Source organism: Bombus vancouverensis, chromosome 4 (genome assembly GCF_051014615.1).
Source record: "Bombus vancouverensis nearcticus chromosome 4, iyBomVanc1_principal, whole genome shotgun sequence".
In the NCBI taxonomy this organism is placed as follows: domain Eukaryota; kingdom Metazoa; phylum Arthropoda; class Insecta; order Hymenoptera; family Apidae; genus Bombus; species Bombus vancouverensis.
In genome coordinates, this window is record NC_134914.1 from 12,512,973 (window position 1) to 12,527,942 (window position 14,970).

The window sequence follows — 14,970 nt, forward strand, 5'->3', positions numbered from 1 at the left end:
AAGAATATTTTCGAAACGGTATTACAAAATTTGATAAAGGATAGGTTCTCGATTTGTGCATGCAAATCTTCCGAGTAGGTGGAGCTGCGCATGAAGGTTTCATCTGGTGCTAGCCTTGGATCCCGAGTCGTAAGGAAACGGGATCAATAAAATCCTCAAGTTTCGCGCATGACGGAATTTATTTTGCGAATTTCTTAAGGTTATGAGATGAATCCATGATATAAAACCGTGTAGCACCAAATGCAAATAAGTAAACAACATAATAGACTTAGTTAAATGCGGAACAATGTTCGAAGGTGCCATAGCGGCGTTCTTGAATCGGCTTTTGGGGAAGTATATCGAGGATTTAGATACCGAACAGTTCAACGTTGGTATCTTTTCTGGCGATACTTGCCTTACCGATCTTAAATTAAAACCTGAAGCTCTGGTAAGCAAATTTTTCTCTTATAAAATACTAAAATATAAAATAATAAATAATAAAATAATAAAATATATGAAGGTAATTAATATCTTTTGGTTTGTAGTATCAATTTGGTCTGCCTATTAAAGTGGAAATTGGTCTAATAGGAAGGATTGTTTTAAAGATACCATGGTCTGGATTATTTTCTCAGCCAATTATTCTTTGTATCGAGGTAAACAAATTAGTAACAAATTCTTCTTTATTTGGGGTATGTTTTAGTTAATATCAAAAAGCATTCAGATACAATATGTTAACTCTGCTTAAAGGATATTTATATAGTGGCTGTGCCTGCTGCTTATGGTCCATATGATGCAGAAGTACAAAAGAAGTTGATAAGGGCAGAAAAAAAGAAAATATTAGAAGATTTAAAGGAAGATGAAGCGTTCAAAACAGGTAATTCATATATGTATGATAAAGTGTGTGTACTAATTTCTTCTACAATTAATTTTAGAATTATTTGATAATTTGCTGGCATCTGTGACAAAAAATTTCCAAATTAGTATAAATAATGTACATATTAGATATGAAGAAAAGCTAAATGGATCTCTATGTGCTTGTGGTGTCTGTATTCAAAGTATATCAGTTATGACTACAAATAGGTAAATATTTAATTTCCTGTTATTATTTCCTCAGTATCTATATGTATTCATGTCAAATTGTAGTAAATGGAAACCTGGTGTTTGTGCTAGTAATTTGAGTACAATTTACCAATTAATAAGGGCAGAATCCTTAAGCATATATATGGATTATGACACAGAATCTGCTCTTACAAGCACACAATGCGATTGGAATATGTTCAGTCTTCTAGCATGGAAAAGTACAATGCACAGAGCTTTACAAACCTTTGGTATGAAGAACAAAGAGTTCCAATTTTGTAAGTTTACAGTTTTATTTATAAACGTAACTTTGTGTTTAAATATAAGTAAGGAAACTAACAATGTTATGTTGTAGTACTAAAACCATTCACTGCAAAGATAAAAGTAATTATACATAAAGGTAATGAGACACAAACATCTCGCATGTTGGTTGATATTGTCCTTCATGATGTGGCAATGCAAGTTTCCAAAGCGCAATATATTACTTTTTGTCATCTTTATAATTCGTTGTCACGTGCGATAATCAATAAGTACGTATATTGATTGCATTTTTTTGTTGACTTTATTCATTGTTATGTTATTTCAGACCATATATAAAATATCGTCCAAACGATAATGTAAAGGAAAATCCAACAGCTTGGTGGAAGTATGCTTACAATTCCATTTTAGATTACAATATAAGACCCTATACATGGTCAAGGGTTAGTGAACACAGGAAAAACTACAGAAAGTATAAAGAAGCATGCTTGCAGAACTTGTTGCGACCAAATGATACAGAACTAAAACTGGATTTACAAAAATATGAAGATTGTCTGACTATTTTAAACATGGTAATAGCTAGAGAGCATGCTAAGCAGGAATTGAAAAATAAAACGATTGAAGAGAAACATCAAAGTATGAATACCAGTATTTCATTACAAAATGTACTAGAAAACACAACATTGATTAAAGAAGTACAAAATAATGATACACAAGGACAACAAATTAAACCATCATTGCATCATATTACTAATGATTCAGGAAGGAAGATAAAACTGGAAAAACTACCCCAACCAATAGGTACAATAGAATTTGTCTCAAATTCACAATCAAAATAAATGCATATATGATAAAGACAACTTTTTATATTCTGTTTCAGATTATAAATTCAATTTTACTTTAGCAAACTGCTGTTTGAGTCTTTTAAGCTATAATAGAGAAATTCTTGTTGTAACTATAACTCAGCTCTTAACCAGTGTTGAAATACGTCCTCTGATGTCTGCTTTCAAAGTGTCTGCCCGAGCTGAGAGTTTTGTAATCGAAGGCGTTTCTGCAGAAGGTGACCTAGTGCCATTAATCACGGTCGACAATATTTTGACAGGTATCAGAATTTACTTTATTAGGAATTAGAATTTACCACTAATTTTATCATTACTCATTTTTACAGGGAATGTATCAACTAACTTTTTGGCAGTAGATTTTGAAAAGAATGGGGAAAACGTGGATCCAACTTTCGACATTTCTATAAAGCTGGAAGCTATAGAAGTGACTTATTATCATGTAATAATATTTTTATAAGATAAATGTATTTAGGAATGTTAATTCATCCATCCAATATTAATTCATCAGCATCATAAAAAAATGATACCTTATTAAATTTTAGCATGCCATGATAGAAATTATTCAATTTTTCAAACTTAATAATTCGGATATGCAAACGACAATTTTGTGGGCGTATAAATTGTACGAATATATAAAAAGAAATTATCTGGTTTTGGTAGATAATATTGTTTCTCAAACGCTTCGGATTAATTTCAAAGTAGACATTAAAGGACCATACATCATATTTCCTGAACAAGGATCGATACAGAAGTGCGTATAATGTGAAACATTAATAAATTCTTAACCGTTTGAGTCCCAGTGGTCATTGAAAAAACAGGGTCGAGAAATCCTGAACAGCGCGATAGCGCTTGTTTTAATCGATTGCGAAGAGAACCAAGCGGTGTAATAGTGCTCGTCATATTTGTTACTTTATGAAATACATCTATATCATTATATATGCGTACTATTAATTTACAAGTTTTGTTCAATAAAAATTATTGAGAGGATAACAATAAAATACAAAATACCGTCAGTCGTCCATAACGTTCAAATGTACTGGGACTTTTCGACACAAAATCTAAACAGCATGATCGCGCTGCTTGGGACTCAAACGGTTAAGCTTGTTTGGGTCTGGAAGTAACACAAAGGAATTTTAGAGGCGGACATATCCTTGTCATGGATTTTGGTAATATGAGTTTGTCTAATGAACTACAGTCTATAAACTTGCAACTTGAAGATGCGACACTTATGGAATTGGAAGAATTACTTTACGACAGAATACATATTGAATTTTCTGGAGCACAAATACTATTTTGTCATTCAGGTACTAGCTTTTTTTAAAATTCATTTTTCCAAATCTTAATACATTTATCTCAAATACTCTTTATTTTATTATAGGAGATGATTGGAGGTCAGCTAGAAAAAAGAAGGATTCTGAGTATCATTTTTTACCAAAGATACAAGCAACTACAACTATTTCATGTAGTATAAAACCAGAATACCATCAGTTACCAAGGTACCTCCTAATCTTTTTGGGCATATTAGATCAGATTTATTGTATTTATATATTATTTATATTATTATTTTTTAGAATTAAAATCAATGTGTCCATTTCGAGTATAAAATTTAATTTATCAGAAAATAAAATACGACTGATTGCTCATTTCTTGAATTTATTACTATTGGCGTATCAACAGAATGTAGAGAAGTACAGGGGCAATATGAAACAATATGCTTGTAAAGAAAACTTGAATAAAATTTTCATATCGATGAAAGACCTTAAAAATGTGCAACGTAGCGTATGTCTGTCATCGATTGAAATGATACAAAATAAAATCACGCATGTGTCTAAGGAACTTTTGACGAATCATGTTCAAAAACTCGATAGGTAACGAAGTAAGATTAAATATTAATGTACAAAATGTATTCTTCAATATTTTGATAAAATGCAATTATTTTATTACAAACAAACTATATATAAAATTTCTTTTTTTCACATCACAGAAGTGTTGTGTCTTCTGAGGTCAGTGAAGAAGACTTGGAATTACTATCAAAGACAATAAGTCTGTCTGGATTCGATGACAACGTATCTCCATATAATCACATAAATTTCTTGTTGAGATTTGCTATTGGAGAGGTTCTATATATATTGATCTTTCTCACTAGACTTTATGTATCTTTTAAAATATCAATTTTGTAATATATTCAATGATATTTTCAAATGTTTAGCTGTCAGTTCATTTGGGAATTATTCATTATGGAAGAGAAGAACCTTACTTGAATTTAAGATTGCATGGGTTGTATTGCGAAACCGCGATAATGGAGTATGGACCTGCTGTACAATTTGGTGTAGGATCTATTCTTTTAGTAGATAAAACAAATGCTGGAGTAACTGGATCATATTTAGAATTAATATCTACTGAAGAGCCACACGAAGTTTTTATTATATCGTATCGTAAGGTACTGTAATTTGTGTGATGAAATTAAGTCTTTTTTGTTTACTTCATATTTTCCTACTAATATATTTTGTAGGTCAAATCGAACTGTCCTGATTTCAAATCCCACTTCAAAAGTATTGAACGATCTCTTGTCGTAAATATATTGAACATCAATATAAATCTCCACAGACCTGCAGTATTGAAAATACGAGAATACTGGTATAATTTGGCTAAGTATGTATTAATATCTTTATTATTAAATATTTAATAAGAAAAAATCTGAATAATAGATGTTTTTTAGCATTTTTGAAAACAATAATCTTCTCGACTTCGCGGAGAGTATATGCTACAAAATTGCACATTGGAAAACGAAAGAAGACGATCCACCTATCCCACCTGGTAAAGAATAATAAAATTATTATAAATTCATCGTCTATAATCTTAACATTTTATCTTTTTTTAGGTGCTATCAAATTGAATTATTCTGCTCGACTAAGCGCTTTAGTGGTAAGATTTTGCGATAAGGATTTAGATTTAATAGAAATACAGGTCTTGGGACTGGAAAACGATTGCATTTACAATGCTAATGAAAGAATGGTATTGCGTGTACATCTTAGACATCTATCGATTGAAGATTTGAGCGAGGATACACTTTATTCTAAAGTAAACATCAAATTTATGAGACATATTATTACATATAATTTCGCGTATTCTTAATTTTAAATATTTCTTTATAAGATTTTAACTACAGAGGAGGATAAGGTTTTTGATTTAAAATACGTGAGACATATGCCAAGATTATACACATGTTCGGACATCGATACAAAGCAAGATGATGTAATGTCGGATGGAACATTTAAGCTTTCCATTGGAAGAATGAATTGTGTACTTATTTGCAAAATTCTGTATGATTTGAAGGTATACATTTCATATTTATATACCATTATTATATCATAACAGTAATGATAAAGTTTTGTTCATTCTTACAGTATTTTTTAGCGCCATTTACTTCTACGTATTTCTTGCAATTTAAGAAGTACTTAGTTAAGAAACTCATGAATGGGATTGGAGAATTCAAAAAAAGTGCAACGAAATTGCATATATTTATTGATATTCAAGGTCCCATATTTTTGTTGCCACAGCGTAAAGAAGTTCCAAGTCTGTTGGTATTAAATACAGGTGCACTATCAGTTGAAAATTTCTTTAAGAAGAGTGATCACTCTACTCTAAGTGTTAAAATACCCAGCAGTGACTCAAACCAAGTAATAATTGATAATATTCTAGTAAAATTAAATAATATGACTGTGTCCAGGGCAATTATGACACTCAGTCGTGATCTAGAAATCCAAGTAAGATTTAATGTTTGAAAAAGTAGCTTTTTAAGAACTAAATAATATTTAAATAAAGTGATTTAATCAAATGATGAATTCATAGGAACCAATTGTCGAACCGGTACATATTCGTTTTGATATTAAAAGAAAAACAGAATATCGCAGTGCAATGGAATTTCAAACATATGGGTTATTTAATATACAAGGTTCTATGGATTTTGCATATATTAATTTGAGCCAAAGAGATTTAAAGTCTAGTATATTAGTGTGGAAAGACAACATATCCAAAATTATTTTATTCAAAGATACATACTATAACGAAACGCAATCTGCAATGATGAGCCAATTAAAAAAATTTAGTAATGAAGAAGCAATGGTAAAGAAATTGGAAGATTTTCTCACACATAATGAAAATTCTATATGTGAAATTAATACCAAATTAAGCCTAGAAGGGTTGCAGTTAAATTTGTTTTTAGATTCAGAGGAGGTAATTTATCACTTAATTTTATTTTAATTTGTCTATTCTACCACATATGATCTATATCTATTTTAAATTTATTTCAGGTATTAAGTTCACCCGTTCGTGATTTGAATCACGGCTTATGTAGACTAATGTTCGGAGAGATAATTAATACATATGCGTTTTACAGTGATAGAAGTTTAAAGATGAAATTATCTCTTCAAAGTTGTCTTTTGCAAGATACTCGAAAAGATTCTCAGACTATCAGAAAGTTCGTATATTTATACTCTTTCTATTTGGTATATTTTTAACGTAGTTAAATAACATCTTCACTTTGGATTGAAGGATAATTCAATCGCCAGCAAGACAAATAGGAATGCAACCTGAATCTTGTATATCCATTTCAATGTCTCCTATTGTTGATGTTACGTATACTCGTACGCCAGCTGGAGAAAAATGTTACGATGCACTTATTCAGGAAGTAAGAATAAACTTATCGGTACCATTCGTGATGCATCTGACTCGGTATATTATGGATTCTTTCCCGGGTGATCAAGTTGATGAAGGAATTATTAATCATGGATACGAAAATAATAGTTCTACGACAGTAAGTAATTGAACATTTTCTTTAAGCTATTATATATAAGTTATTTTATATATAAGTAGATAACTAATTTAATAATACTTGCAATACATATTTGTATCAAATCAAGAACAGAGATGTTACTACTACAGAAAAAAATAAATTAAAATACGCTCAATATTTTACAGAAGAACCAGGTATTTACACATATTTATTAAAGTTGAATGTTTTTATTAGTATTTTTCAATTTATATAATAATTATAGAGTGAAAGAGCAAATAGTTTATTTACAATTATTTAAACATTAATATTTTATATAATTTAGATGCTACAGTATCTATAAGAATACACAAGCCTGAGATTTTGCTTTTCGGAGATTTGAAAGCAAACAATGCACATATGATTTTATTACAAGCAGAAATGTCGATCGAGAGTAGTAGACATAGCTGCTCATCATCGATCGTTTATACATTAACTGACGTACGTGCCAAATCAAAGAAACAAGGGAATTACTCGCATCATATTCCCTTCTGGTTATTATGTCCCTGTGATATTGAAATTTGTAGAAAAGAAGAAGCACCTGAATTCAATGTCAATTATATTGTCGCAGTGAATAAAATTGATGTTCACGTCTCTGCAGAAATTATACATACATTTATCAATGCAAGTATTATAATATAGATTATAATATTTTTTATTCTCATAAAGTTTAATAACTATAAAATTGTATATACACATTTAGATATTGAATGAAGCTACAAGCTTTATAGATAGTATCAATGTGAAACTAGAAGACAGATTCGCAAATCAAGATTTTAACATGCACACTAATTTGTGGACACCAAAGAAAATTTCGAACGTACCATATAAAAAATTGCATGATGGTAAGTTTTATTGTACAAACAAATTTCTGTAGGATTAAAATAGTTCTTATAGATTGTATTTTACAGATGATTCACATCTAATCTATGAATGTAACGATCGAGTGGTAACTTTTAATGTGAAACCATTAATACTATGTTTACTACTAGAGATAGAATATGCAATGGAACGATTTTCTGTTATAAAAATGGAGAGTACAATTACAATTTCTATTAATGATTGGTTCAATGATTTTAATCTAGAATCGAATGTAAAAATTCATGCATTCTGTTATAATATGGATTACAAAAATTGGGAACCTCTGATTGATTTGTGCTCAGAAGATGATATGAATTACAAACCATGGGAATTTACAATAAAGGTAACTTTTGTAACACATGAGTGTAATAAATTTTTATGTTTTATATTCTTTACTATGTGTATAGATGCGTCATGGTGAAGCATTCATGATAAATTCAAATTCAACCGATTCATACCAACATATAAAACAGGATGCTTCAAAAGTCAAGAAAAAGAGTTTTAGAAATATTGATCAGGATGTTACAGATATGGTTTTTATAACTCCAGACCATTTAAATGTAGCAAAATCAAGTGGTACTTAAAACTAAATTCTTTATTCACATAATTAAGATTAATAAATACATTATTAAATATGTTTGCATTATAGAGACAGAAATGTATTCGACATATGAAGAAGACTCTGATACAGATGATGAAGAAGGACAGAAAAAGTTAACTAGAACTTCTAATTATTTGTTCAATAGTAACAGTAGTGGGGATGAGGACAGTGATAGTGATGACACCAGCACAAACGAAGATGAAGGATTAGAATTGACACCGGAGTGCAATGCGGATTCTTGTAAGGATTCATTATAACAATTATTACAATTAATCATCATAAATTTGTTATTATAATAGGTTTTTAATCACCAGTTGGACCGCTCGGCCGCGAATCAATAAAATCAAACGATACAGCGGTATACATTATCGTATCAACGGAAGAAAAGCTCAATGTAGTAATTACGCCAAATTTAATTATCGTGGTAGATATTATCATGAACGCATTTAAACAAGCCACTAGTGGAATACCGATTGTACCTACTAGTATGAAAAAATTAAATCTTCAAAACGATATTGGTCATGAGAGCCGAATAGAGCTTCTTGTTCCAGACGAAGTCAGTACATTTATCTCAATTAATACATTATTTTTAAAGAAGATGATTTTTACGACTACTTCTTTCATCATAGAATAACGAAAACGCAACTCGAATTATTGTCAGTCAAGATTACCATGATATTAGTCCATCTGCAAGTATTCCTAGCAGTCCAGAAGCGGAGCCTCATTCTGGACTTACAAGTCCGCAATTAGTTGACAATGAAATGGATTTTGCTGATCCTGACACAAATTTACAGAATCATTCAATGCCAATGCAGGAAATATTTGAGAAAGATTCTTCAATCAGTATATACAAAACAATTACTGGAGAAGTTTTACGAATCATTTTTAAAGGTATTCTTAAATGCAAATATATTATCAATGAAGTATCTTTATCTTTTTTTATCACAATCATAGGATTTGAGGATGTACTGGTATACTGTCCTAAAAGGCAGGGGTGTAATTTAATTCCACTCCGACCTATCAGACACGATGTGCGCTATCACCTGATCATAGAAGCTACTATTAATAATTACTTATATCGTACAATTACTGTACGATCACCTTTATTGGTAAAGTATATAATTTTTTCTTGTTTCATTATGATTTTATTTTAGGAGTATTTTCATTTTAGTTTCGCAATGAGACTTCGTACGCATTGGGTCTTTATTACAAGAAGTCATTGTTGGATAAATTGGGACTCACATGTATCGGTAAACCTACAAATCCTTTTGATGACAATATCAGGATGACAATCATCGAACCTGATTCCACTTATAGCATTCCTTTATACATAGCCTATCATTTTCCTATATATATACTGCCTGCTTATTTAGAGTAAGTAGAAAATAAATGCAGCAAGGGCGTTACTTGACATTACAAGATAAATCTTGTTTCAGAAAATATCAGGTAAGCGAGGAAGGAATTTACTGGAAAGAGCTAAGTGCAACAATAAATGTGATTAAGGATATATGTTGCAAAATGAAGGACGATGAAAGTAATTCTGTATTTTACGTCAAAGTTTCTTGTAATGAAATTCCAGTAATCGCGAAATCAAGTTGTCACGTACCGAATTATTTGATAAACATTTATCCTCCTTTTATTTTCAACAATCAACTACCATTCGTTATAGATGTTTATATACCTGCTATTAATTACGAAGTAAAAATTGAACCAGGGGAAAGAATAAACATGCACTCGTTGAGTTGTAATATTGATGTCCAATTTACTTTTAAGGTATGTATATTATATAAATATCGTATTATATAATAATATATATCGTATATTAATATAACAAAGCGTTCAATTGATCTAAGTTGTTTGTAATTTTTTCTGCCATCAAAGGTTCAAAATTATTTGGGTGCATATTGGACTGGAACAACAAAACTGAACACGAACTTGGGGAAGAAATTTGTTGTTATGAATGCTGATAGCGAGCTAGAATCGGCAAAACCATTTTTATTATGTATAGAATTGTGTAAAATTACAAGTTGGCATATTGTTATTCAATCTCAATATTGGATGATAAATAAATCCGGACTACCTTTATACATTCAGGTAATTAATTTGTTTCAAAGCGCAACTATAATATATACGTACTTTATATGTAATAATTTAATACTCTCAGGAATGCTACTCCCATATAATTAACGAGATACCAGAAGAAGAACTGATGGTGTTCTCTCAGAAGAATAATAGAAAGACTACAGTCAGATTGAGAGCTCATCAATCTGAATGGTCTTTGCCTTTTGGATTGGAAGGAATTACTTCCATGTCTTTGATTGTGTGCAAAGATATAGAAAGAGGAAGAAAGTACAGAATTCTAACAGAGATTGAAAGTTCTCGTCTTTCCCCTAACTTCACGAAGATTATCACGTTTCTTCCATGTTTCTATATTACTAACAAGATGAAAAGAACCATTAGATTTATGGAGGAAAATGATCAAGCAGATTTGTGGAATGATCTTCTTTCTGGACAAAGTTTACCATTTTGGCCGGTTACGGAATCAATGAAGATGAGAATAAAGTGGAGAAACAGTCAATTGGTATCACAACACTTTGGTATTACACATGTGGGGAAAACTGTATTAAGAATGGATAATGGAGTGAGTATTTGAATACATAATTATATACGAAATTATATATATAGAAAGATTTCAATTACTATAAGTGATATACTCGTTTATGTATAGTCAGCAGTTAGTGTAGAAATCAAAGGTGGTATTAATTCTCCATATCATGTTACATTCCAAAAATACATGGCGGGTGATATACCTTTAAGGATAGACAACTTTTGCGATGATTTATTTTTAAAAATTAGTCAGTGTAATTTGGGTCAAGTAGTTCTGATAAATCCATTCCAAAGTTTATTATATACATGGGACGATCCCACCAAGTCCAGAGAACTCATTTGGAATGTGTACAATAATAAAAGAACTGGATACAACGCAAGATTTGAAAGGGTAAAATATAATTTATATCTTGTTACAAAATGTAATACAATATGTGATGATTCTTTCATTTTTAGGATGGATATGGACAAGAAATTGTACCACTTGTAATCGTTGACAACTCTAACAGCAGAGTATCCTCTACTTCTTCAATTAAATCTCAAAACAATAAATTAACTTGGTTGGAAAGCAAATCTGGAAGTTTTAATAACGAAAGCAATGATTGCGACAATGATATAAAGTCACCAATGTTGAAAAATGCACAGGAAAATAAAACGGTAGTTTATTGGGTCAGTTACATGGAAGGAAATCAAAGAATCTTGTTATTTACTCAACAGGAAACAGTTTTCTTAAAAGCGAAGAGTATAGTCGATCCTGAACCTAGTAAAAAGGAGGTATTTCTTTCTTTTGCTGGTATTGGAATCAGTATTGTGAGTATATACATATTAATGAATTAAAATGGCAGAAAAGATATTTCTTATTAGATAATCAATTTAACATGATTATAGATAACAAAATCTAATGAGAATCTAAAAGAACTAGTGTATGCTAACATAACAGATTCTGCAGCTCATTGGGAACTTTATTTTGACAAGAGATGGAAGAGTTTATCTTTAGAACTGAGTGCTTGGATAGAGAGCAAGTATGTAAATTCTTGTAAAAAAGCACAGCTAGAAAATTTCATTGATGTAAGTACATTCTACAAACTATCAATTTAAATGTAACATTTCAAGTATAAATAATGAACTTTCAGGTTGATCTTGTAAAAATGCACATGACCAAACCGTTCTTCGGAAAATTAAGAAGGACCTATTCTCCAGGAATTTGGTTGCATTGCAGGAAGTCTATGTCACTCACTTATTTACAAGGCTATATTCATAGGATACAGGTATGTACTATCATAATATCATCTTCAATTAATATTATTTAGTTATATTATTGAATTGGCTATTTCAGGTGGATAATCAAATTCGTAATACTACGTTCCCAGTGATTTTGTACTCAAATTTGCAAAAGAGTATCATTAAATATGCAGGCAATCATAAATTGAAGCACTGTATAGAATTTACATGTTTGAAACAAAGGAAACTAAATTACAACGTTTACAAGTACGTAATTCTTGCTAATACTGTATCAATTGTATGCATATAATCAAATGTATTTTGTAGGAATATTTGTGTCATAGTTAGAGAATTTGATCTGAATTTACAAGAGGGCTTTCTTCTTTCTCTGATCGATTTAATTCCAAAAAAACCAGAAACTAAGTATTCTATTGCAGCAAAACTAAGAAAGGATGTTTCCACCATTCATATCTTGCCTTGCAATAAAGCTAACAATGTAAATATATATACTTCTCATCATTAATATATTAACATAACTACAATTTATAATAACACATAAATTGCAGAAGACAACTGTTAAAAGGAATAATGTGATAGAACATATGTATATTTCTCCAATCTTAATACGCTTAATATTGTTGGCTGATACAGAAAGACCTAACATTTATAACATTAGTGATATAGCAGATTATAAGAATATTGTTCGATTTATTTTTGAATATTCTGAGAAGGGAGGGTCTGAAAAACACGCTGAATTTCGGTACGAAAATATTTAAATATTAAAAAGCAATATATAACATACTCATATTCTGTTAATTTTGTATATATATCTTTCTTTGGATTTTAGACTTCCATATTATGAAAGAAACTTTATCGCAATTAACACTAAAGAAATTCTGTTTGATCTATCACGATCTTACGTGGCTCAAACTATGCAACAATTTCATGTTTTGATTCGTTCCACTACAGTCTTAGGAAATCAATGTGGCTACAACTTTAGATCACCAGGAGACAATTTTTATGAATCTAATACAGTAAGTATGAATTGAAAATGTTCTGAAGGAAGCAATTTTTTTATGCTAAGTATTATACATGTCGAATCTTTCAGTTGATTTTATGTGGAGACGAAATAGCAGAAAAATTAAGTTACGAAGTGGCGTGTCAATTGGGTTATGCTACCCCTGACACCACGCAAATATCAGTCTTTAATTTTAACATTGAACCTCGTATAGTTAAGGTATGTTAAATACAACTGAAGAAATATTAATTGCTTGATATTAAGGTAAACAATAGATACCACTTTTTATTTTAGATGAAGGAACCGTGTATTCAAAATAAAGATGTTCCTCCCTTGAATCTTTCAATTCGTACTTCGTTTGCTACAGAAATTGAACTAGAAACCTGCAGCTTAGTAACTGCCTTTATTAGCAGTGAGTAAAAAGCATTTTATCTTATTAATTTATAAGAACTTTAACTGCATAATTACATTTGCAGGTATTCATCAAGAAGAATTGAAATATTTCTTCAAAACTTTGGGGAAGAAAACGTCGATATTTTTTAATACTGAAAGTTCCTCTTTAAAAGCTTATTCAAAAGTAATAGCGGATATTATAAAAAGGTAGTGTTGATAAAGTGTTGTACATAAGTTGAATTTACATTTGAACTATGCATTTCAGGGCACAAGAAATAGGTCATAAGTTCATATCTCGTATACGTTTACCGCGCTATATCAATCCTTACAAGGTAATGTATAAATTTATTAAAATATTATTTATGAATAGAAATTCGATTAAAATAAATTCAACCCTTTTTCTTTCACCTTTTATTAGGGAGTTGAAATATTTTCGATGCATAAGGCAAAAGGAATGCATCTTCTAAGTGTAATTAATAAGAATCCAGGTATTGAAACAGACACATATTGGGCACATACTATCTTATCAAACGATGGAAAACATATAGCTCTTGTTTCATTGCAGTATGTATATGAAAGTTAATTTTTTTACTCATAAATCGTTAACTTTTCTTTTCAATTTGTATTTTGTTTATAGGCGATTATATTTTATTGAAAAAGGTTGTACCTGGGGATCCCTAAATGTAAAATGGACTTTAGAGACTCATCAATTACTATCACCTCCAACAGTAGTTAACAATAAACTTATCTTGCATGTAAACAAGGTACTTGTTTACTATACACAATGTATAAGTTGATCGCTTATTCCTATTTAAGGATATAAATGTAATGAATTTATCTTACCTGCAGAATGAAGGTACTTTGTCACCCATGATAGATTGGTACCTGGAGAGCGAAGCAACAGACATTCTGGAGTGGCTGTGCCAGAAAATAAATATAGCGATGATCTTGAACATGGAGAACAGTATATGTTCAAAGCAAGTTGTATAATTGGAATCCAAGCTATAAAAAAAAAGATAATTATATATTTAAGATAGTCAGGCACAATAAATTCTCTAACAAACGCAATACTTCCTCGTGTTTATATTGAAAACCTATATCTAAAAGCAACATTATTTTCCTACAAGTACAATGGTTTTTTCTCATACTCAACTTTCATATAGTTTAGAAATTCTCTATGTAATATCGCGAAATTTAAGATAATCATATACATACATATTTTCATACTCTCATCGTTAGTTCCCATAGATCACGGTTTCGTATATCAGAGAGTCAGACATAT

General features: G+C 30.4%; 1 protein-coding gene across 2 annotated transcripts; it reads left to right on the top strand.

Annotated features, from left to right (window-relative positions):
• Nucleotides 1-111: 111 nt before the first annotated feature.
• LOC117156522 (intermembrane lipid transfer protein VPS13A) lies at nt 112-14,758 on the top strand. 2 transcript variants are annotated; one of them, XM_033333607.2, is made up of 51 exons: nt 115-427; nt 525-632; nt 727-853; nt 912-1,059; nt 1,123-1,334; nt 1,412-1,586; nt 1,643-2,115; nt 2,195-2,416; nt 2,483-2,595; nt 2,699-2,907; nt 3,294-3,460; nt 3,535-3,652; nt 3,728-4,024; nt 4,141-4,273; nt 4,366-4,596; nt 4,669-4,808; nt 4,876-4,973; nt 5,038-5,237; nt 5,313-5,492; nt 5,564-5,923; nt 6,009-6,392; nt 6,470-6,636; nt 6,711-6,972; nt 7,079-7,145; nt 7,274-7,611; nt 7,691-7,832; nt 7,899-8,191; nt 8,256-8,424; nt 8,498-8,689; nt 8,764-9,005; nt 9,079-9,340; nt 9,404-9,558; nt 9,621-9,823; nt 9,886-10,222; nt 10,331-10,543; nt 10,614-11,090; nt 11,178-11,447; nt 11,513-11,866; nt 11,945-12,124; nt 12,190-12,324; nt 12,393-12,544; nt 12,605-12,773; nt 12,844-13,037; nt 13,125-13,311; nt 13,386-13,514; nt 13,590-13,707; nt 13,772-13,895; nt 13,954-14,020; nt 14,107-14,252; nt 14,326-14,452; nt 14,538-14,758. In XM_033333607.2, exons 1-51 carry the CDS (start codon nt 287-289, stop codon nt 14,676-14,678), a joined length of 10,248 nt encoding a protein of 3,415 aa, XP_033189498.2. In that variant the 5' UTR covers nt 115-286; the 3' UTR covers nt 14,679-14,758. The 2 variants fall into 2 exon arrangements, 1 of the variants encoding a protein (XP_033189498.2); XR_004464111.2 differs by lacking the exons at nt 13,954-14,020; nt 14,107-14,252; nt 14,326-14,452; nt 14,538-14,758 and having other exon boundaries at nt 112-427; nt 13,571-13,707.
• The last annotated feature ends 212 nt before the right edge of the window (nt 14,759-14,970 follow it).

Bases quoted from the DNA above. Each gene is read 5' to 3' on its own strand.
- LOC117156522 (XM_033333607.2), top strand. From the start codon at position 287: ATGTTCGAAGGTGCCATAGCGGCGTTCTTGAATCGGCTTTTGGGGAAG. The intron at 4,809-4,875 runs GTATGTATTAAT...GATGTTTTTTAG, and splicing joins TACTGGTATAATTTGGCTAA to CATTTTTGAAAACAATAATC. The intron at 4,974-5,037 runs GTAAAGAATAAT...ATCTTTTTTTAG, and splicing joins CGATCCACCTATCCCACCTG to GTGCTATCAAATTGAATTAT.